The 23,487-nt window shown below is 41.2% G+C and overlaps 2 protein-coding genes and 1 pseudogene across 2 annotated transcripts in view; all 3 read right to left on the reverse strand.

Annotated features, from left to right (window-relative positions):
* Nucleotides 1–4,873: 4,873 nt before the first annotated feature.
* Nucleotides 4,874–19,733, reverse strand: SLC35E3 (solute carrier family 35 member E3). Its single transcript, XM_007463562.1, has 5 exons — nucleotides 19,096–19,733; nucleotides 18,158–18,268; nucleotides 14,077–14,235; nucleotides 10,340–10,422; nucleotides 4,874–5,130 (listed from the first exon to the last, which is right to left on the reverse strand). The coding sequence occupies exons 1-5, from the start codon at nucleotides 19,495–19,497 to the stop codon at nucleotides 4,944–4,946; spliced, it is 942 nt and encodes a 313-aa protein (XP_007463624.1). The 5' UTR covers nucleotides 19,498–19,733; the 3' UTR covers nucleotides 4,874–4,943.
* Nucleotides 19,734–21,312: 1,579 nt separating this feature from the next.
* Nucleotides 21,313–21,762, reverse strand: LOC103082871 (epididymal secretory protein E1 pseudogene; annotated as a pseudogene).
* Nucleotides 21,763–22,954: 1,192 nt separating this feature from the next.
* NUP107 (nucleoporin 107) overlaps nucleotides 22,955–23,487 on the reverse strand; it is a 45,707-nt gene continuing 45,174 nt past the window's right edge. The window contains exons 28-29 of the mRNA XM_007463563.1: nucleotides 23,432–23,487; nucleotides 22,955–23,062 (exon numbers count right to left, since the gene is read on the reverse strand). The exon at nucleotides 23,432–23,487 is cut by the window's right edge and continues 121 nt beyond it. Of these exons, the coding sequence (XP_007463625.1) occupies nucleotides 22,955–23,062; nucleotides 23,432–23,487 (164 nt within the window). The remainder of the gene's footprint in view (nucleotides 23,063–23,431) is intronic.

Consider the following 23,487-nt stretch of genomic DNA (forward strand, 5'->3'; position numbering starts at 1 on the left):
CCTCTCACTGCTGTGGCCTCTCCCATTGTGGAGCACAGGCTCCAGACACGCAGGCTCAGTGGCCATGGCTCACGGGCCCAGCCGCTCCGCAGCATGTGGGATATTCCCAGACCGGGGCACGAACCCGTGTCCCCTGCATCGGCAGGCGGACTCTCAACCACTGCGCCACCAGGGAAGCCCCCTTGTGAACTGTTGATGGGACTGTAAATTGGTGCAGCCACTATAGAAAACAGTATGGTTCCTCAAAAAGCTAAAAATAGAACTCCCATAGGATCCAGCAATTCCACGCCTGGGTACATTTCCAGAGCCACCAGGGAGCCCCCTTGTGAACTGTTGATGGGACTGTAAATTGGTGCAGCCACTATAGAAAACAGTATGGTTCCTCAAAAAGCTAAAAATAGAACTCCCATAGGATCCAGCAATTCCACGCCTGGGTACATTTCCAGAAAAAAATGAAAACTCTAATTTGAAAAGATCCACAAATCCCAATGTTCATAGCAGTACTATTTACAGTAGCCAAGATATGGAAGCAACCTAAGTGTCCATCAACAAATGAATGGATAAAGATGTGGTGCACGTGTACACACACACACACACACACACACACACACACACAGAGAGAGACATACAGAAAATGGAATATTACTCAGCCATAAAAAAGAATGAATTTCTGCCATTTGTAGCAATGTGGATGGACCTAGAGAATATTATGCTTAGTGAAATAAGTCAGAAAAAAAAAGAATGTATATAGCAAAACAGAAACAGACTCACGGATATAGCAAACAAACTAGTGTTTACCAGTGGGGAGAGGGAAGTGGGGAGGAGCTCCTTAGGGGTATGGGATTAAAAGAAACAAACTACTATGTATAAAATAGATAAGCAACAAGGGTATATTGTATAACACAGGGAATTATAGCTATAACCTTGTAATAACTTTTAATGGAATATAATCTGTAAAAATACTGAATCACCAAGCTGTAAACCTGAAACTAATATTGTAAATCAACTATACCTCAATTAAAAAGAAAACACTCCTGACTTCTTGACCTGTATATTTGATTACTTGATTAATAATTGGATTTCTCAAAGATGCCTCAAAATCGAGATGGCTATGTAGGAACTCGGGCTCCATCCTCCCCACCCCAACCGTCTTCTCGTGTTTCCTACCTCAGAGAGTGGCGCCATCCTCTATCGAGCTGCCCAAATCAAACACGTGTGATTCTGAACTTCATCCCCTCCCATGCCCTCCATTTCCAATCCATCTCAAGTCTACTGGATCCCATCTACTAAATCTTCTTCATCTACCCACTCCATCATCTCACCACCACCCCTTCAAACTATCACGTCTCCTAGCATCTCTCTGGTTCTCTTCCAACTGTTTCAAAACGAAGGGGTCGACCGTGATGATGTTCAGAACACTCCCTTCTTGCTCTTACTGGATGCCTAACAATGCCTACAAGGTATTCTATGGTCCGAGGCTGGTCTTCCTTTCCAGTCTCGTGTCATACCACATTTCCCCTTCCCTAAACGTAGCCGCTATGCTCCATCCTTTTTGCAGTTCTTTAAACTCATCATAAACTCCTCCAACCAATGGGCCTTTGTACGTGCTATTCCCTTTTATCAGAATGCAATCCCCCTCTTTGCTTAGCTAACTTCTATATGCCCATCAGATTTCAGTTGAGTTGTCCTTTCCTCGTGGACACCTTTGCTGACAGCCAATCCTGGGCCAGATTCTTTTGTCACATGCTCCAGAGAACCATGTTCCTTTTACTATTTGAGTTTGTAATAATAAACTCGCATTTTAATTTAATTAATGTCTATCTTTTCTGCTAGACCAATGTTTCTTAAGATCACAGGGAACACAGGAGTGTCTTTGCACAGTGCCTAGCACAGTATTTGGCACAAAATATATGTTCAATAAAACTTGTTGAATGAATGAAATGATCATTGTATTCCTGATGTTAGCAAGTATAATCCAGTTCAAGTTTGGAAACAGAAATGCAAAACAGAATCTATCTAATAAATCTGGTCTTCATTCGTTTAATCAGACTTTCTCCTTTGGCCATTCTGCATATTCATTCACCCAACAACTATTCACCAATGGGGTCAATGTGGAGTGTTGATTAGTGCTGTTGCTTTTAAGTAGATTTTTTTAGAAAAGATGACCACTGATTTGAAACTAGCAAGATTTAAAAAGTATTTTTAAAAATGCAACAGGAAAAAGCTTGCTTCATTTCATAGAAAAAGATTTTTCCTTTATGTTATTTTAAAACGGAGATGAGGATTTTGTTTCATTAGATGTTGCATATTTGGGGGCTGGACAGGCCACTGTTACCCCTGCATATACACAGATGCCATCCTTCTGCTGGTCCTAACATGCGACTTGAAAGTAAAAACATCAGGTTCTCTTTATTTATAACAGGTAACAGCTGAAGTCCAGTCATCGAATATACAATAAAAAACAAGTGCAGTTACATCCGTAACAAAAGGACAGCCAGCATGCTTTCTTCCATAGCACTGCATTTCTGGTTTGTCTCTATGGTTGGTCCTATGGTCTGGTACATTTTTCCCCCAGGAATTTCCTTTTCAATGGGAAGATGGTCTTCAGGGCAAAAACTGTTTATCAGACTCTAGTTCCAGGAGTACATATTTTATTCACTTATAAATACATACCCTCCCATGCTGTCTTGCTCTAACCTTCCTTGCATTCCTATTGACATCAGTCATTTATTATAACTCTCCCCCAACATTTATTATAAATCCCCTCCCCAAGTTGTATTTACAGTTAAGAAGAATTTGTACATGGCACAAATCAACTCAGCTGTTAGTGCACAGAAGTCACATAATCCTCTGAAATACTTTTCTCCAGCTTGGGGGAAATAATTATATGTTAAACATACACAGAGAACACTTCTTAGACAAACATAACTCCTGAGGTCCATCTGGCAAGACAATCTGCTTTGTATTTCTTAGCACAATAAAATGTATCTTTGGAAACAGAGAAGAACCAAAAGTATTTAAATTAAAAACAGAAAACCACACATAAAAATCACACAACAGATTGACTGATACATTGAAATTCTGTCAAAATGATTTTCAGTGAGGCTTTTCACTTCAAACAGGCCAGGAAAAAAATAATCCTAAACGGCATATTTTATACACGTGGCTCTTTGTCCTCCTAAGTGTTGTGTTCTCACCTGAAGTTTCTAAACAATGTTTAGAAAAAGAATTATTTATTACAAGAGGGACTACCTGTTTCAGTCAATTTATGGTGAGAGGTTATCAACAACTGCTTTGAATTCTCAAATGTCAAAAGTTGGAAGGCAGAAATAGATTTTGCAATTAAATAGGTGGCACAATTATTTCCTTAAGTATCATGTATTTCCCCTATAACATTTTTTTAAATTATCTTTAAAAAAACTCATGGAACTTGTTAAATATTGACTGTTTCTCTACTTCTCTCTCAAATCTTTCCTCGTATCTTCATCAAGCTTCTGCTTAGTCTTTGAGAACATTTGCCTTGACTTGCTGCTCAAGGATTTTCCTCAGCCCCCTTAGAAAGGCTGACATAGTTCACTCCAAATCCTTCAGTGCCAAAGAAAGCTCCGCGGATGCCTCACACGTGGCGGGTAGGGAATGACAGTAGGAAGGTAGTCTTAAGAAATTACCAACATGAAATGCTCAACAAGGCCAGAAGAACAGTCACCAGGATAAGAAGAAACCTGCTCAATTCCTCCCGTAGTCTTTTCTTTGAGCCATTTAAACATGGAGCTTTCTGTTTTTTAACTTCATGTATAGTTTCTAGAGTTCACCGAGAGCTCAAAACAAGAGAATACCTACAGAAACTGTAGTTTTTTGATAACATCTAACTTCTTACATCAATTTTCTACTAGAGACATGGTACTTTTAGAACTGGATTTTGGCTTATGGTCCCCTTTACTACACTTTGCTTTCTAGAAATGTTATTTCATATCTATAAATGAAAAAAGCAGGAAGTTATACTAAAACAACTAAAATATCAATAGAAATGCTAGCTTTAAATTCTGACTTGACTACTTTGGCCTAAATTATAACTGGGCTCACACTGGGGACCACCTAAGAGCACGCAGAGGAGTCCTATGTGTCCTTCCTTAAAAACCACTACACGTGTGTAGCACAGTGATCTGACTTCCTTTGTCACCATTACAGAACTTTAATTTCATGTACTTAAACATTCTGTGTACTTCATAGAATTATCTTTGAAAAGAAGCATGAGCCATGTTTTAGAGAATTACGTTTTTGTTTTTTTTTTTAAATAAATTTATTTATTTATTTTTGGCTGTGTTGGGTCTTCGTTTGTGCGAGGGCTTTCTCCAGTTGCAGCGAGCGGAGGCCACTCTTCATCGCGGTGCGCGGGCGTCTCACTGTCACGGCCTCTCCCGTTGTGGAGCACAGGCCTCAGACGCGCAGGCTCAGTAGTCGTGGCTCATGGGCCTAGTTGCTCCACGGCACGTGGGATCCTCCCAGACCAGGGCTCAAACCCACGTCCCCCGCATTGGCAGGCAGATTCCCAACCACTGTGCCACCAGGGAAGCCCGAGAATTACGTTTTTTAAAGAAGGTACTCTAAAAGAGAAAGTCATATTTATTTTATTTTATTTTTACTTAAAATTTTTTTAAATTTTTGGCTGTGCCACACGGCTTGTGTGATCTTAGTTCCCTGACCAGGGATCGAACCTGCACCCTTGGCAGTGAAAGCGTGGAGTCCCAACCACTGGACCACCAGGTAAGTGCCAAGAAAGTCATATTTATGAATAAAATTTCCTTTGCTTATTGACTTCTTTCAAACCACCATTTAATGTATTTTGCAATATAATTTTTGTTTCATCTTTGAAAGTAACTTGCACACTTAATACTTTTTTTTTATCTTCTTCAGGCGACTTTCTTTTCTCTATGAAAACCTAATTAAGGACGTTGCATCAATTTACTCTTACTTCCTTCCTGTTCACTGAGTTTAATATGGGTATAGGCAAGAATGCCAAATAGTGTACATAACATGCCAAGACCCTGATTAATGGACAATGGATCCTTAAATAAAACATATCCTCCAAATAAAGTAATGCAGAACTTGAAGTGTCCAAACATGTTATAGCTGAGGTTTTTGGATAAGGATAAAAAAGAACAAGCCAGATGTTATATTCACACAAACACACACACACACCATGAAGCAAAAGCTTCCTGTGCCTGGAGAGAAGTGCACGAAAAGCAGACTAAACAGCGGCCCCACCCCCGCCCCCATCACCCCGCCTCCCACCCCGTCTAAAGAACAGGAACTTCAGTGAAGTGCTGGCTTGATCCTAGCTTCTTCAGGTAGGTTTTAGCAATTAATCAGTGACAGGAGACTGCCTCAACTCTCCCTGTTGACCTCTCCAAAGAAGATAAAAGGGGCTGCAGTACAAGGGTGGGGAAGGGATTCAGAACAAGGTACAGAGAAAGTCTTTTGTAGAGCAATTTGTGATGCTGTTTCATGGCGCCATTTCTAAACTTCCCTTGGCAAATACGGTGAGACGTGAAAGGCGCCAGATGGCTGACACAAGGTCAACACAGCCGGCGTGCTTAAGTTTAAGAGGGAATCGGGGACAGGGGATGGAACACCACTGAGCACCAATACATGCCAGGCACTACGCCAGGTGCATATATAACACCATTTTATTTAAGCATCACATTTCCCTTCACTGTGGTATCACTCCTCCCATCTACAACTGTAGAGGCTTGAGGATTTTAAGTAACTTAGATCACAGAGTTACTAAGCGGCAGAGCCAGAGGCCAAACATAGATGGGTCTATTTAACTCCAAAGTCCATGTTTGAGACGAGCAGACTGCCAGTAACTTGCTGCTGGATTAGGGTGTTTCTAAATCACTGTTCATTTAAAAGACAAACTAAAGACACACAAATGGTTCCTTTATAAATTATTCTCTTCCTGTATTTTAAATAGTTTTTTATATATGGATTAGTACTTTATTATTTTTCAGATGTCTGATATGTACCCATCTACTCTTCCTAAAAACAGTACTAGAAAGAGCTACCACTCTGTGCCTCAGCATCATTGTGAGGATTAACTAAGCTAATATACGCGAGGCTTCGAGCACCCAGTAAGCACCCTATGGGTCAGCTATCAACGGCAGTACTTACGCATAATAAACACCTGCCAGGTGCCGGACACATTCTCTCAAGCACTCACCCAACTCTGTAGGCACCACAACCCCCGTTTCATAAGTGATGAGAGTGAGACCCGAGATCTCCCACAAGTCACACAGGCCCACAGGCAGCGGTGGGGCCGGGCTGGCACACCTGGCCCTGTCCGACCTCAAAGCCCAGGCTCCCTCCTCTGTTCTGAGCCCAACTAAGCAGCTTGGAAGTTGCTTCCGGGCAGGAGAGCACGGGCTGAGTCACCAGGGTACCTGTGCTGGCCCGACCCAAGAAGGGTCATTTTCCTGCGGGATGGAGGACCTTCCCGAGGACGTTAATTATAACCGTAATAAAGCAGGCTTCAATTACGAGCTAATATCTTCAAGTGAACCGGCTCCCGCACTTCAGCATTTCCTTACTCCTCAGCCTCGCTTTGAAGTGCGCATGATCTGTTAACAATATGTACACGAGAGGAAAGGCAAATTTAAAGAAATGCTTCAGTGAATCCTTTGGTAAATTAGAAAAATAACACAAAACAAAACAGGTGCAATCTATACCCGACATCTCCAATTCCTCTCTCTAATTCTCCACTCTGCTCCGGTCAGCTTCCACCTGGACACGCTGAAGTTCTCGTCAAAACCGTCAGTGCCCTCCACCTCACCACACCCCCTCCTCCATCCCTTTCCAGCCTTCCTCGAGCTTGACCTGTCAGCGGCCTTGGACACAGCTGACTCCCCTTCCTCCTCACTTGGCTTCTACACCCTGTCCTCCTTCCTTCCACCTTGATCGCTCCTTCTCTGCCCCTTCTGCCTGGCTCCTGTCATCTCTCCAAACTCTAAACACCGAGGTGACCCAGGACTCGGTCTTTGGGCGCCTCTTTTTCTTCCACTTGCTTGGTAATCTCAGCCAGGCTCACTGCTTCAAACCATATCTACACACTACTGACTCTCTCCGGAATACCTCCAGCCGAGACCTCGACCTTGAACTCAGACTCGTTTTACCCAAAACTGAGCACTTGGTCTTCCTCCCCACCCCCGCTGGGGGCTGTCCTGTTTCAGTCCATGGCAACTCCACCCTGCCAGGTGCTCAGGCCCAAACCAGGTGGCAACCTTCTTTCCTCTCTCATTCTCCACATCCAGTCTGCCAATAAAACCTGCTGGCTCTACTTGAACATATATCCAGAACCCAATCACTTCTCACTATATCCACTGCGACTGCCCTGGTACCAAACCACCATGGCTTCCTGATGGTTTCTCTTCTTCTCTTGCCGCTTTCAGTACAGTGGTTCCCAACCAGGGGTGATTTTGTCACCTGGGCAAGGTCTGGACACAGTTTTGGTTTTCATAATTGGGGAAAGGGATGCTACTGGCGTCTAGTGGGTAGAGGCCAGAGAAGCTGCTAAACATACTCCAATGGAGAGGACAGGCCTGTCCACTGGACCAAAAAGGCCAATAGCACTGAAGTTGAAAAGCCCCCCTGGTCTGTTCTCAACACAGTAGCCCAGAAGGATCCTATTAGAACAGACAGAAAATCATGGCATTTCTCTGTTCAAAACTCCAACGCCGTCCCTTCTCACTTGGTGTAGGAGTCCTCGTGTGAAAGTTCTGCTCAGTCAGGCCCCCTGTTACTCTTCAGGGACAAAGAACCCACCCTTTGTTCTTCCCGCTCCAGCCACACAGGTTTCTTGTTCCTTCCAGCCTCTCACCTGCTGTCCCCTCTGCCTGGAACGCTACCCATCCTGCTCTGCACAGAGCAACCTCACTTCCTTCAGGTCTTTACTCAAAAGTACCCGTCTTGCTGAGGCCTTCCCGACTACCCTCCGTAAAACTGCAACCCTGTCCCCAACATTTCACATCCCCTTTCCTGCTTAACCTTTTTCTCCTTATCACTTAACACAATCTAGCCCTGTATATGCCCATTTCTTATTTTTCTTGTTTATAGCCTGTCTTCCTCCCCAGAATTTAAGCCTGTGAGAGCAAAGATTTTTGCTTCTTCGGTTCACTACTATATTTCCAGTGCCTGACAGACAGCAGATATTCAGTATGTGAATATTTATTAAGTCAAAGAACAGTTTATAGGGGACATTCAATAAATATTTGTTGACTGAATGAATGGATGCTCTTAATCAGGGCACATACTTGGATGCCTTGATCTGGCAGCATGGTGCATAAATCCTGGGGCTAGACTACCTGGGCTCAAATCTGGACACCACACTTCTCAGCTGGGTAACTCCAAGTGAGTTATTCAACCTCTCTGTCCCTCTATTTCCTCTTCTGTAGAATAAAATAATAGAATTTATCTCTTCGAGCTGCTGTAAAAACTAAATGCTTAATACACACAAGATGTTTGGAACAGTGCCTGACACAAAATAAACATTTATTAAGTGTTGTTTATTTTTTAATTTTTAAAAAATATTTATTGGGCTTCCCTGGTGGCGCAGTGGTTAAGAATCCACCTGCCAATGCAGGGGACATGGGTTCGAGCCCTGGTCCGGAAATATCCCACATGCCACAGAGCAACTAAGCCCGTGCGCCACAACTACTGAGCCTGCGCTCTAGAGTCCGTGAGCCACAACTACTGAGACCACGTGCCACAACTAATGAAGCCCACGCGCCTAGAGCCCGTGCTCCGCAACAAGAGAAGCCACCACAATGAGAAGTCTGCGCACTGCAAGGAAGAGTTGCCCGCGCTCAGCACAACTAAAGAAAGCCCGCGCGCAGCAATGAAGACCCAGCGCAGCCAAAAATAAATAAATTAATTAATTAAAAAAAAAAAAAGGAAAAGCGAGTTATTCAACCTCTCTGTCCCTCTATTTCCTCTTCTGTAGAATAAAATAATAGAATTTATCTCTTCGAGCTGCTGTAAAAACTAAATGCTTAATACACACAAGATGTTTGGAACAGTGCCTGACACAAAATAAACATTTATTAAGTGTTGTTTATTTTTTAATTTTTAAAAAATATTTATTGGGCTTCCCTGGTGGCGCAGTGGTTAAGAATCCACCTGCCAATGCAGGGGACATGGGTTCGAGCCCTGGTCCGGAAATATCCCACATGCCACAGAGCAACTAAGCCCGTGCGCCACAACTACTGAGCCTGCGCTCTAGAGTCCGTGAGCCACAACTACTGAGACCACGTGCCACAACTAATGAAGCCCACGCGCCTAGAGCCCGTGCTCCGCAACAAGAGAAGCCACCACAATGAGAAGTCTGCGCACTGCAAGGAAGAGTAGCCCCTGCTCGCCGCAACTGGAAAAAAGCCCGCGCACAGCAACAAAGACCCAACGCAGCCAAAAATAACTAAATAAATAAATAAATTTAAAAAAAAATTATTTATTTATTTGGTTGCACCGACTCCTTAGTTGCGGCATGTGGGCTCCTTAGTTGTGGCATGCAAACTCTTAGTTGTGGCATGTGGGACCTAGTTCCTGGACCAAGGATCGAACCCGAGCCCCCTGCATCGGGAGCACAGTCATAACCAATGTGCCACCAGGGAAGTCCCCAGGTATTGTTTTTTTAAAAAAATTATTATTATTATCACTGTTATTTACTGATAGTTGGCAAATATGCTGCTTTTTTACTTTGTTGACATCTCGGTGTTCACTCATTAAAAGCAAAATGTTAAAAATGGGCAGTTGAGTTTGATTCAGACATTCAAGTCATGACTCCACTTCTTGATTTGAAGTAATATTGAGAAAAGCAGGCACACCCATAGCCAGACAAGTACAAAAACAAGCTCAAAAGTCAGAGCAACTGGTCTGAAATTATTTTCTGTTATTTGGATTAACCACACCTTTACCTTATTATTATCGAACTATCGAGAACTGAAAAGTGATGGAAAACATAAGTATCCACCCCATTATTCACTCAACAAATATTTATTTAACCCCACTATGCACAAGGAATGGTGCTCTATGTTAATTCTGATAAGGGAAAAGGTCACCTATTCCTTAAGAAAATTCAAAAGCATTTATCATACAGAAAGCTAACCCATTTCCCCAGTTCACAGTTCTTTAAATTTCCACAGACTCTAGTAAGAGACTAAAAATAACTCACTCTACTCAATTTAGGCCATGCAATAGAAAGTGTGAGACTCAAATAAGGAAATCAATGTGACAGAGTTTTGGAGAATATAAAAGACTATGCATTTGTAAGTTGTTAGGAAAAGGATACGTGATTGGTGAAGTGTTCCCAATGATCCAATAAATCGATAAGTTCACCATGAAAGCTATTACTCCAGAGAGCAGGACCATCAGCTACAAATAAACCAAAAGAATCATTAATGCAAAGCAGCTGCAATCATTGCAATCATCAAGTGAAAATACACTTCATCAGGCACTTCTATCAATCATTAAAAACAAGATTTTTAAAAAGAGAGAATCAAGTTGGGAGATAGCAAGAACTGAGGGTTAAAGAGCAGAAAGAGTAGTATTCACAAATGTAATTTTGTCTACAAAATGCAGTGGAAAATTCTCCAACAATATCCTGCCTCTGAACGTAAATCTCCAGATTCATTTTTCTTATCTATCCAAAGAAAAATTATTTTGTAATAATTTCTTATTATAAAAGTAATATATATTCATTACAGAAAAACCAGACAATAAAGATGAGCAAGAAGAATATCAAGAATTCTTTTTTTCCTTCTAGTTTTATTGAGATATAACTGACATACAGCACTGTGTAAGTTTAAGGTGTACAGCATCATGATTTAATTTACACACACTATGAAATGATTACCACAGCAAGTTTAGAGAACATCCATCATCTCATGTGCATACAAAATTAAATAATAGAAAAATAAATAGAAAAAAAGTTTTTTTCCTTGTGAAGAGAACTCATAAGGAATTCTTTAAATCCCAACCACTCACCACTATTAATACGTTGGTATATATCCTTCCAGATCTTTTTTCCATTGAATTGTTCATATTTATTCTTGTTTAAATTCAATCAGTAGGCTTTCATCAGGTATCTATAAAACTAGGCCAGGCCTTGTAAGGAACACAGTGGGTTCCTGCCCTCAAAGATCTTAGAAACCACTTGAGCACATGATAAAAATCTTGATAATCATAGCTTATACTTATATAGTACTTATTATGCACCAAGAATTGTTCTAAATATTTTACATATATTAACTCATTTAATCATTGCAAACAGCCATGAGGGAGTAAAATATCTTCCCTTTTTACAGACAAGAAAACAGAGCACAGAGAGGTAAAGCAACTTGCCTAAGACACACAACCAGTAAGAAGGGCCAAGGTACTGGAGTTCCTGTTCCTAACCTGCTCTGCCATGCTACCTCTTAACCACATGAAAGACAGAGTGCAATACAAGATGAACAGCTCAGACAAGAAAAGAAAATCAGTCCTGAGCTCTACCTCGTTAATAGGCAAACAGACGATAGGTTCTGTAGGACTCTAGACAGGAGATGTCCTTCTGGGCTGCGGCAAGAACAGTCTTTGGATTTCAAATGCATGTTTTGATTAGAGAAAGAAATAACAGGGGCAGGAAACAGTATGGGTCAAAGCATGGAGGCGTGAAAGCCCAGGTGTGTGCATGGGATGGCGAGTTAACTGACTTGGCTGAGATGGGGGGACCAAAGCGGCTGTACTACTGTATACACATACAACATTCTGTCCAAACGTATCCCACAATTTCATTTTAAAAGTTATAAAACCATTTTCTATTTCTGAAATAAGAGAATCTAGAGAAAATATCAGTTACAATTTGAATTAGTAAGAAGTTTAAATTCCAAAGAAAATGTCATATTTGAAGATTCTTTCTGTCCCATGTGGGTTTTCTCAGTTTTTAAATCAGTGCAGTCAGAAGAAGACCAGGCCAATTGGATTTGCAGCCTATTTAGGTAGAAATAGTAACACCTTATTTGTTTTACAACAGTGAGTTCCATTAAATTTTCAACTAAGAGAAACTTGCTCCTTAAAGATTTTAAAAACTGTTTCTAGAAATGTGTCCTTGTTAATGTTATTGAGTTCACAGAATGTCACATGCCTATTTCTTGATGACCTGGCACATCATTAAAAACACAATTACATGCTCTACTTTGAGGCAATGATGCCCTCTAGGGACAAGAAGGAATGCAGGTGACTTTCCCTTACTCAATGGCCTCAGACTGCTGTGCTCTTGTTTCTTTGACCTTTTTTATGGCCTTTCTGCTGAAGTCCTGTTTTCAAATCTGTCAGAGGGCCAGTCACATAAAGCCTCTCCCCTCCTAGTCTATGGTGCTCAAGCTGCAGTGGTTGATAGGCAAGATGACCAAGATGGGTAACTTTTGTAAAAGTAAGAGGAGATATTACCTGAGAGATGGTCCAGTGATTTCTGCCTTGGGAAAAAAGCGCAAATGCTAAAGTATATGAATTCGAAACAACTATCAACCTGCTCACAGGCAGCCTCGCAGGGTGGTTAAGAATGTGGACTTTGGATCTGGAATGCATGGATTCAAAATCTGGCTCTGCTGTGGACCTTGAGTCAGTTACTTAACGCTTTGTCTCTCAGTTTCCTCATCCGTAAACACCTAATGAAGTTGTTATGAGGATCAAATAAGTTAATATTTGCAAAGAGTTTAGAATAGTGCCTGGAGCAGAGTAAGGGCTATGCAAGTTTGATAAATCAACATCACCAGCAAAAAAGACGTTCCCACTGACTGTGTTAAAAGTATGGGAAGCATAAGTTCCTTTCCTAAATAGGGGGATTATACTTTCTAACTTTATTAAAAAAATGTCCCCAAAGTACAGGTCCCTTTGATCTGGCAATTCCACTCTAGGACTCTATCCCATAGAATAAAAAGTACCAGTTCATGAGGACACATGTACAAGGATGTTTACTGTAATACTGTTCATAGTGGTTAGGAACTGGAACTATCATACACGTACTGAAAGAATGATTTGAAGGGATTTTCATGGGACATTGTTAAGTGAGAAAAGCAAGATACAAAAAATCATGTGTAATATGATCCCACTTCTGTAAAAAAACCAATGTGCAATTTATGTGTACATATGTGCATGTGTGCCTGTGTATGTTGTATGTGTTTACATGTGGGTATGCACAGCACGGAGAAAAACACGGAAGAACAAACACTAGAATGTTAACATGACTTATTTCAAGGGGCAGGGGTGAGGTAATGGGATGTTGATGTGTGTATGGGTAGGAGGGCTGAGGAAAAGGAATCCATGATAAAAGCTGCATATATAGGGAATTCCCTGGCAGTCCAGTGGTTAGGACTCCACGCTTCCCCTGCAGGGGGCACAGGTTCGATCCCTGGTAGGGGAACTAACATCCCACATGCCATGCGGCGCAGCCACAAAAAAACCTCCCAAAAACCCAGCATATATAATACGGTTACATACATATGAAATTAAACATCCACACACATGCGTGTGTCTCTGTATATGAAAGAGATCCATGAAATGATCATTACCAAAACGGTAAAGGTGTTTATCTTAGTGTGGCAGGATTTGGGGAGACCTTCACTTTATAATTTTATGTATGTTCAAAAATGCATACAATGAGCATGTACTACTTATACTATTACAAGAAAATCAACAAAGTTATATTTTCATTATTTAAAAAAAAAAAAAATGCCCAAAGTATCGGTGGGCAATAGCCTGGTGGGCTCAGCACAGTAACCAGACATCAGAAGACCTGAATTCTAGTCCTGGTTTGGTTTGGCCACTGACTGGCAATTTAACCCTAAGAAAGTCCCTCAATCTTTCTGTGCCAATCTTTCTGTTTCTTCATCTAATGAATAATCCTTACCTTGCCTCCCTTAAAGGGTGATTATAAAGACTAAATGTGAGAATGGATCTGAGCTAGTGCTCTGAAAACTAAAAATTGCATTAATAATGGAGAAATTATTATTATCTTGTTTCTTAGACACCAAAACAATTATAACTTACCAAAGCAGAGACTGACCAGGGACCAAATATTCCTCCTTCTGCGAACACCGGCTCAAAGAAGGGCACGGCGACCAGCAACATGGCAGATGACATCGGGGCCTGGTAGTACAGCAGCTGCATCGAGTTTACTTGCAATTCATGCTGTTTGGCTCCTACCCACTGAAAATTAGGAGAGAGAACGAGTTAGGCAGAAAAAAATAGCATCACTCAACAAACAAAAGATGCAACTCTAGCCACAAATGTGGGAATGTGAGGCAGGGCGGGGGCGGGGGGGAGAGGAAATGCCTAATGAGTCTATAAGATTTCAAAGATCAATAATATATATGTATATTATATTAAGCTCCCTGGATGAAAAGAGCTTTATAAATTCAATGTCTGATAATCTATTTTCTTCTCAATTATAAAGGAGAAAAAAATCCTCTCTTCCCTCCTGATCTGAGTAAATGGGGGAAGTCAATGCATACCGGGGCCCACAGGCATCAGCGATCTTGGGAAAACTAGGCAGGAACGGAAATTTCTAAGCAGGGTAATACTTATAAGCAGGATAAGCAGGAATACAGATGCAGTGTCAGACTTCATTTCTTTCTAAAAATAGCCCCCGAAACGAAGACTAGGGGGCAGGGCGGACTCTAATTACAGATTGACAGAAACCTCAGTTATCCCAGGTGGCTGCCAATATGTGTGGCTAGAAAGGTATGTGAGGTCTTTTCATTCACTTCAGAAAACCCAATCGATGGTAGAAGAAATTTTCCTCTTTATGGCTGACGTTTCAGTGGGTAATCCCACACCAATACTCCTCAATAAACTAGATAATCACAAACTTTAAAAGACTATCCTTCGGTAGAACCAACACCCCAAAGCCTCAAATCCCATCAGTTCTCAAAATGCTTCGCAAATATAACTGAAAAGGAGGCTTTAAAGAAAGCTTGATAGGACTGTCTGAATAAGATCTGGCAGGAACAGCCAGGCTTTTGAATAACTGCTCCTACATAATCCTCTTTCCTGTAGGTCCGGGTATCCTGTTACATAAACTCTAAGTCTATAGAAATTCACCAAGACAAAAATAGAAGAGCAAGAAATATGAAGCATACTCCTGTCAGCCTTAATAAGAGTCTGCTGTGAACATGAAGGACAAAGAATTGATTCTTTTGCTTGGGACACCGCAGTAAGCAAAAATGAATGCAGAGGGTATGTGCACAGCCCTGTGTTGCTCCAGCAGCCTCTCTGGGCAGCTGTGTGTCTCTGACACAGGACAGACAGCCTGGAATGGTGGTGACTCTCAGGCCACCACCTGCCCTCACTGCCGTGCAGCCTGGCTTCTGCCCACCAACCGTCTCGTGAAACTGCTCCCCAAAAGGGCACCTTCACCTCTAGTGGCCACATCGAAGGGCTGCCCTCGGCCCCCTTCCGGCCGCAGCCGTCTGCAGAACCTGCAGATTTTTCTCTTGGAAGAACCTGACTTCTGGTTTGTGCTGCTTCCTCACTCACCTGTTCCTTCACCTACTATCTGTAAGGGAGATGTCTGGCTTTCCTCTTTTATCTCCCTGACTGATCTTTTACTATCCACTGACATCTACAGCTCTGACCTCCTTCCTTGAGCATTCTTTAAGTCCCACCTTCAACAAACAGCTTACTGGCCATCTTCAGTTATATCACCTGAAGGAGCTTGTTTAAGATTAAGCGGATTAATTCCTTCTCCAAATTAGCTCCTCCTGTGTTGGTCCGATAGTTAATGATATAATCTCCTCCAAGGCTCAGACTCCTTATTTTCCTCATTCTCACATTCAGTCAGGTCCTACTCATTCTTTCTCCAAAAGGTCTCTGAAGTCTGTTCTTTCCTTTCCACATCCAGTACCACTGTCCTTGTTCAGGCCCTTCCTGTCTTCCCCTTAAACCATGGAGCACTTCCTGACTGCTCTGCCTGTCACCCTGTCGTGCCTCTTATTCACCCTTCACTGCCACCAGAGTGAAGTTTCTAAAACACAGGGAGTGATCAAGTCACTGCCCATCTGAACTCCTCTCCTGGTACCTGCAGGATAAAGGGCACACTTCCTTAGCATAACACTCAAAACTCTGCCATCTGGTCTCACCCACCCCTCAGCCTTGTCTTTCCACCACGCAACTACAGTCCAGTCCCACCAAACAAATCAAGTTCTCCAAAAATGCTCTGTACTTTCACACATCACTGCAAAGAAAGACCTCTGCTCTATTTCTTTGCTAAGCGAATTCCTGTGCATTCTTCAATTTCAATTGTTAACCTTCCCATAAAATCTTACCTCACTACCGCCCTCGTGCAGAACTACCCCTTCTTCCCTGGTGCTCCTCAGAACTTTCCTCATACTCTGAGCTATACTACTTGTTATTAGCTGTCTCCATGTGTTTCTGCAATGCTGGATTATAGCTGCCCTTTATCTTTGTATCAAGGTTGAGCATAAAGCAGAAGAAAGTCTTTTGAATGAATGAAGGAGTCAACCATCTTCCTACCACTAAAACTAATAGTTGGTCCCTCATCTCTTAATTCCTTTTAATGCCCTAGCAGTATAAGAAGAAATAACTTAGAAATTATACCAGGTTACAATGGGAAAATACAACTTTCCTTAAAATGAATTTTGGGAGGGAATACACCTATTCTGTACCAGTACTTTTACCATTTACTGATCATCAAAAACTCTGCCCATGACTTAGTCTACAATCATTCCTTGGTCAATCTCATTTCAAATATCTACCTGAGAGATACAGAATCCTTTGATTCCACCCTATAGCAATGTTGAAACTTGTGTGAACAAAAACGGTCATATTGGCATGGGCAGTGAGTACTATGAATTGAAGTGATGTGTAAGGAATACAAGAAATTCTAACGCTCAACAAATAAAATTTCTTGCTATATCTAATAAATAATTAATCCATACTGGGTCAAAAGTAAAGTCCATTTAACAAAAAAGAGAAATAGGAATGTTCACTTACTGTATATAATTAAAAAATTTAAATTTAAACTCACTGAAGTATGCCCAAATGCAATTTTCTTAAAGCAGAAACCTGAGCTTCCTCTGATTTCTCTCTGCAGTAAAAGGCAGAATATCTTGAGGCCAAGTGACAAGATTGAGTGGGTGCCCCACCCTCTCATGTCACTGCTCTCTTTCATTTAAACTGCTTCTCTGCCACTAAGAAATGTATTCAACCCCAGAATTTTCACATAACAATGTTTCTGAAATGACCAGTACTAGAAAATTTAAGATGCTAAGGCTGTATTATTAAACTCCTAACATTCATAACAAGAATGCCTTAGTTTATAACCAGTGGATGTTTGTGAAAAAAGTAAAATTGGTCACACATTTTGGCTCTGATTCCCCATACGCAGGCACTGGAAACCACAATTTCCAGTCCAAGGTTTTCAGTACAGAGAAAACACTGTTTCACTGTACCCTTAGCCATTCACTATTCTTTTCTCCAATATATAAGAAACAAACAAAAATACTTGTTGAGATTTTATGGTAATGAAGTAAGTGAATCCATGAACAAATGTCAAATAAATGGCTGTTACAGGCAAGTCACCGCGCTAGTGCAAGAAGTGAAATACCCATTGCTATAAAATATTGACGGAGAAAAATGATTAGAATATACAAGCTGTAACAGCAGCATATCTTCTGAGGCAAAGATTTATAAATCTCAAATTTTCCTTTTCTGTTCAAATTTTTGCACCTGTACTAACTCCTTCACAGTAATGTCATAATTAAAGAGTAAATGGTAAATACAACCAATGGACTCAATCCTCAAGTAAAAAGTCTTACTATTCATTTTGTAAAGATTTCCCAGAAAATAATATACCATCACCCCAAACTCAGACTGTTAAGCATGGGTAATATACACTTACAAACAGGTAGGGAGGTACTTGGTGAGCATCATACACCCAAGTTTCTCTGTCTCCTTTCTTCTCTTCACCTTGAGTCAGACAATTTATGCATTATGCTTTCTTCCCAACAGTCTATTGTCTCTATACTGTATTGTCTAAACCTTGGGGCACAGCTTCAAAATTTATGAAATCTGCTAAAAAGGGCACATAAAGAAAAAAAAAATTACCAACCACTTGATAAAGGGATGTAACTAAAACACCAAGAGCAGCAAACACCGTTCCAAGGAAATTAAACTTCACATCGTAATAAGAATTTAGGATTACACCTACAGTTATAGGGATCTGTAAAGAAAAAGAGGTAAACGTTGTTCAGATTAAATTTATGAGACATAAAATTAGTATTCCTTTCACAGTGTCTTGAAAGGTTAATCATAAAAACATCATTAGGAAACAATGAACCTCTATAAATATTTTTTCCATTTGAAAAAAAACGGACTGGTAATCCTATTTCTTCAAAATGAAATATGATAATTCTATACGCTCACATTTAATTCTATTTAAAATTCTGGGTAAAATGAGTCGATGCATTGCACTTTGCAAGAAAATACCACATGCGTGCACATAGTAGTAAATGGACTCCAAAACCAGCGTCTAAACAATATATAAACATAAACATGTAACAAAAGCATTAAGATTTTAAATGCTGTAAGTTATAAAGTGCTAAAATTATTTTAGTCTATCTTATTTAAAGACGCTGAAGCCTCTGCAGTATGTCGCCGCAAACATATCCTGAGACTTAACATTTTACGTTTATCATAAACGTTTTTCAGTTTGAGCTTTTGCACTTAATCCCAAACAGATTTGCATCACCCAACACAGCTTTCTTTTCTTACCGATCATAGCATTTAAGGATTTCCATCAAACAGCAGTTATTAAAACTCACACAAGCACACTCTACTGGGCTAAAAGCCCAACAGAGCGCCAAGATGGCTTTTTTTCACCTTCCCCAAATAAGCCTGAAGTTCACTTGCTCACAAAGGACTCGAGTGGATTTCCAGATCACGGGAAAGAGCGTGGCGCAAAGTTAACCATTCAAATTTCCCGGGGAGAAAGACGGTCCAGGAGGTGGGTTGTTAAGAGGTGCGCCTCGCCCAGCTGAAGCTACTCACCAGCGTGAGCTGTATTTTGGTGGAGAAGGTTTTCTTATAGCAGAAGGTCTGGATGACTATGATCACCGGCGTGGTCATGGCCTTGGCCAGCTGATAGGTGCCTATGGTGTTGTTCTGCAGAGATAAGTTGGTGAAGACCACGAAGCCACAGAAGCTGAGGGCCAGGAGGAGGAGCTTGGAAGGCGACAGACTTTTGGGGGCAAACATGTCCAGTTTCTGGCAGATGTACAAGCCCAGCCAAGTTACCACGAAGTGCACCAGGGTCAGGCTCATGTTGGGGAAGCCGTAGTGGACATAGATCCATTTGTTGAGGAACACGATGCAGATGGACACCAGTAGGTTGAGCAGGAGCCCGGCGGCGATGCGCCCTCTGCCTCGTACTCTGTCGGCCAGAGCTGCCATGACCCCCGCGGAGCCGGGGCCCTTCACCCTCGGCAAGGGGCGCCCGGCCTATCTCCAGCTGCCCTTTGCCTCCTCCGCCGCCGCCGCCGCGTCCTCGCAGCCCCCGGCTTTACGGTCCGGCCGGGAAGAGGCATGCAACCTCTGGGTCCCAGGCAAGCTGCAGCCTCAGCGGATCACACACGCTCTGCCACCGCCCATTCAGCCGGCGACTACGCGGCAGCACGTCCCGCGCGCTCCGCCCCCTTCCGCCCTCGGCCACGTGACTCGGGGAGCCCGCGCTTCCGCCCTTGAACAGTGCAGGAAGCGGCCTCTACCTGCGCAGGCGCGTTGAGCTCTGGGTGCGGAGAGCTGCGTCCTTGGTCCACTACCTCCTGGGTTACCTAAACCTGGCTGCGCCAGTCTGGGACCCCGTTCTTGTTTAGTATTTTCTGTGTCGGTTGAGTCGACTTGCTAGGTATTGTTGGTGCTGAGCAAATTTAGCCCTCGCCAGACAGGGGAAAGCATTACTTCTTGAAACCATATTTTTAGACATTTTATTTTAAAAATCCAAACATACAGAAGAGTAGACAGTATGATGAACCCTCATATACTCATCATGGTTAGTAAACTATTCAGATTTTTTTTTTGAATCAATGTTTGGTTTTTCATCGTCCTAGAAAAGTGTCCATTTTACTTAGATGTTCTAATATACTTGTTCAGAGTTGTATATGGTATTCTACCATATTTTCAATTTATTTCATCTGTTGTTACATCACTTTACTTATTCTAAACATTATGCATTTGAGTGAAACTTCTGGGTTAAAGGGTAGATGGTTGTTTATAATAGAATATTTGAGAAGGCCAATAAAATACAGTTATCCACAAGAATAGTCAAAACTTTCCCCAAAGATCGTACCATTTTACATTCCCCAGCAATATGTCCCAGTCCCAGTTGCTCCACATCCTCCCAAACATTTGGTTGTTAGTCTTTGATTTTAGCCATTCTGATGGATGTATAGTGGTATCTCATGGTTTTAATTTGCATTCACCATTGACTTGAGCACTTTTCACAGGCACATGGTTAGGTATGTCTTCAAGAATCATCTGTTGTACTATTTTGTCTGCTCTTTTTTTGGCCTTTTTATTATTGAGTTGTAAGAGTTGTTTTTTTTTTTTTGCTAATCAAGTGATGCATTTAATGAAAACCACCTAAGACAGTAAAGGAGACATGAGCTAACTGCAGAGAATTTCTGTTGTAGAATACCTCCTCTCCCCTACCACGCTGGACACCACTGTAGAGCAAGTAATGGCCAGTGAAGCATTGGAGCTGGATGTGAGGAAGCTCATTGACCAGATGCACTGAACTCAACGAGGCATGTGGAGATGAAGAACTTGCAGATGTAATATCCCACCTAGATGGATGTGGTTTGGAACCCGTGCTTTGCTGCAAGGGCTAGTAACCCTAGGGCAAGTTATCCAATATCCCCCAAGCAGCCTCATTTGGATCATGTCTGGTTAGACCCTCCTTATTCCAAAAGCAAAAAGCAAACCAAACCAAACCAACAAACAAAAAACTCCCCCTGAAGACAAATCAATCCCTACAGTCTCACTTTCTCTTCCTTCCTTCAACCCTTTTACAAAGGATAATACAGGGGCGACAGTTCTGAGCTCTCAGGAAATAGGGTCTTAGATGATGTTGGAGGTTGAGAGGCTAGAACGGCAGTCTAGAAATTCCTTTCATCTTATGGCACTGATTTAGTTTAGACTTGATCTCTCCTCCTCTCCCTCCACCCATGCTCTCTCATCCCAAGACGGACATATTGGCATCAAATAGCTCTAGCTTTCAATCTGTACTGGGATTTGCCAGCAGAAGAGACGTTGGTCGTTGTCATCCATAAGTTCCCACTCCACCACCAGTTTTATAGAGGGGTATTCACTCTTCATGGGTAGTTTATTCAAGTAGCTATAGGTCTTGTCTTTTTCAATGGGGCAGCTGATTCCACTCTTACAACCGTCAGGCTCAGGAATAGGAAAGGGAATTGCGACGCCCATCACAATGCCATGTACCACGGCTTTGCTACTTTGAGACTCAGTGCTACTGGTGAACGTGACATTGACACTGTAAGACTGTCCTTTGTGCAGTTGGCAGGGTTGGGTGGAGCATGGATTCACATTCACTTCCCTTATAACTCCGACCCCAGAACCGCAGTCCTTGAAATGCACCGGCTCGGCCAGGGTGGAGGCGCTGAGTGCCAGGAACAGGAACGCGGCACCCAAGAAACGCATCGCAGCAAAGACTGCAAGCTCAAGGAAAAAAGCATAAGAGTTCTTTATATATGCTGGACACGAGATTTTTTGGTCAGTTATCCTTCTGCAAATATTTTCTCCCAGTCTGTGGCTTACTTATTTTCTTAATGTCTTTGAAGAGCAGAGTTTTATATTTTGATGGTCTGAGTAATCAATTTTTTCCTTTATGGTAATTGCTTTCTGTCTCTTGTATAGGAAATCTTTACCTACCCTTGGGTCCCAAAGATATTCTCTATTTTTCTTAAAGGTTTTATGGTTTTAGCGTTTATATTCAGGTTTATAATCCATTTACATCATGTTTTCTCTTAGAGTCACATTCTCTCTTTTGGTCACCTCCCATTTATAAGTCCTAAGCTCTAGTCAATTCAACATAAATGCTGATTCATAAACATGCATTTACCATTTGTAGGCCTTGCTTATACAGATTAGGAAATCAAATGCTACTTCCTCAGAAACCTCTTAGCTGGAAATAGTTTCTCCCTGCTTGGATTACTTGTATTTTAAAATGGCATTTAAAAATATATTTATTGTATTTCCCCTACTGGAAGGGCTTAGATGAGCTCTTACTCACTGTGTATTCCCCAATTTATTCACTGCTTGCTGTGTGCCAGATACTATTCTAAGTTTTTACATGCTCCAACTTATTTTAGAGCAGGTTTGCTGAATGAGAGTTAATAAATAAACTAGAAACGTCATCAAAATAAAGAAAATAGCATAATGTTATTTTAGAAAACATTCTTGCTATGTTCATCTAATTAACTGTAATACTTAAAAAACACCAAATTTTATGATGAGGACTTATATACCTGGCTTAAACATGTATCTACTTTCCATCCTCTTTAAGATTTCAGAGTACTTATGATCACAGGGAAAAAGGATAATAGGAAATTTAATTTCTTATTACATAATAGAGGGACGTTCCTGGAATTCATATGAACAGAAAATTTTCGTTTTTATATAGTTTTATTAATAAACACAGGGAATTATATAATACATTAAGTTTTCAAAGTGTCACCATAATATTCTTAAAAGTACAAAATTAAATGCCTAAATTTCATACACATTTTCCCCATAAGGCAAAAGAAAAAACCCAGTAATTACAAATATATATATTTTACAGAAAAACTTCCATTTATCATGGAAATTATTGAGATTACAAACAGCAGACGAATTATGACTGAATTTCATATCCTAATGGATCAAGTCCCTGGTCTAGGAGCATTAGAGAGGATTCTCTTAACTTCTGTAGCAATTTCCTTAGTTCTTCCTTAGAAAACACCTGATTTTTAAAAAAGAGAAAAATGTTAAGAATGAGAACAAAAAAGAGTGTGAAGTTATAGTCACCTAATCAACCTGATTAGCTTAATGCAAGAAGAAATTCCTCTTTAAGGTGTATGTAGCCAGAGGCCAGTATATTAGGATAGCCCAGGACTTCAAAGCTACTTCTCTGGACCAGTCTATATACTTCAAACTGCTTAGAAATGTATACATATTTCAGATAAAAAAGCAAAAAACATTAAAACTGGATCCCTACTTTAAGAAAATCTAAGAACATCTAAAGAATATAAACACATCTCACAAACCTAAATATTATTACAGAGGTTATCAAATCACTAAAATTTAAAAGTGAAAATGCTCTAGAACTTACCAGATACAGCTTGTGGCGCTCAGAGGATACCATATCCGCTAACTGCAGGCATTCCT

Source organism: Lipotes vexillifer, unplaced genomic scaffold (assembly GCF_000442215.2).
Source record: "Lipotes vexillifer unplaced genomic scaffold, Lipotes_vexillifer_v1.1 scaffold602, whole genome shotgun sequence".
Classification (NCBI taxonomy): Eukaryota; Metazoa; Chordata; class Mammalia; order Artiodactyla; family Lipotidae; genus Lipotes; species Lipotes vexillifer.

Excerpts from the sequence above, each read along its gene's own strand:
- SLC35E3 (XM_007463562.1), bottom strand. The coding sequence starts at position 19,497 with ATGGCAGCTCTGGCCGACAGAGTACGAGGCAGAGGGCGCATCGCCGCC. Across the intron at positions 10,423-14,076 it reads CCTGGTCAGTCTCTGCTTTG|CTGATGGTCCTGCTCTCTGG; the intron begins GTAAGTTATAAT and ends GTTTATTTGTAG. Across the intron at positions 5,131-10,339 it reads GGGAACACTTCACCAATCAC|CTATAACATGTTTGGACACT; the intron begins GTATCCTTTTCC and ends CAAAAACCTCAG.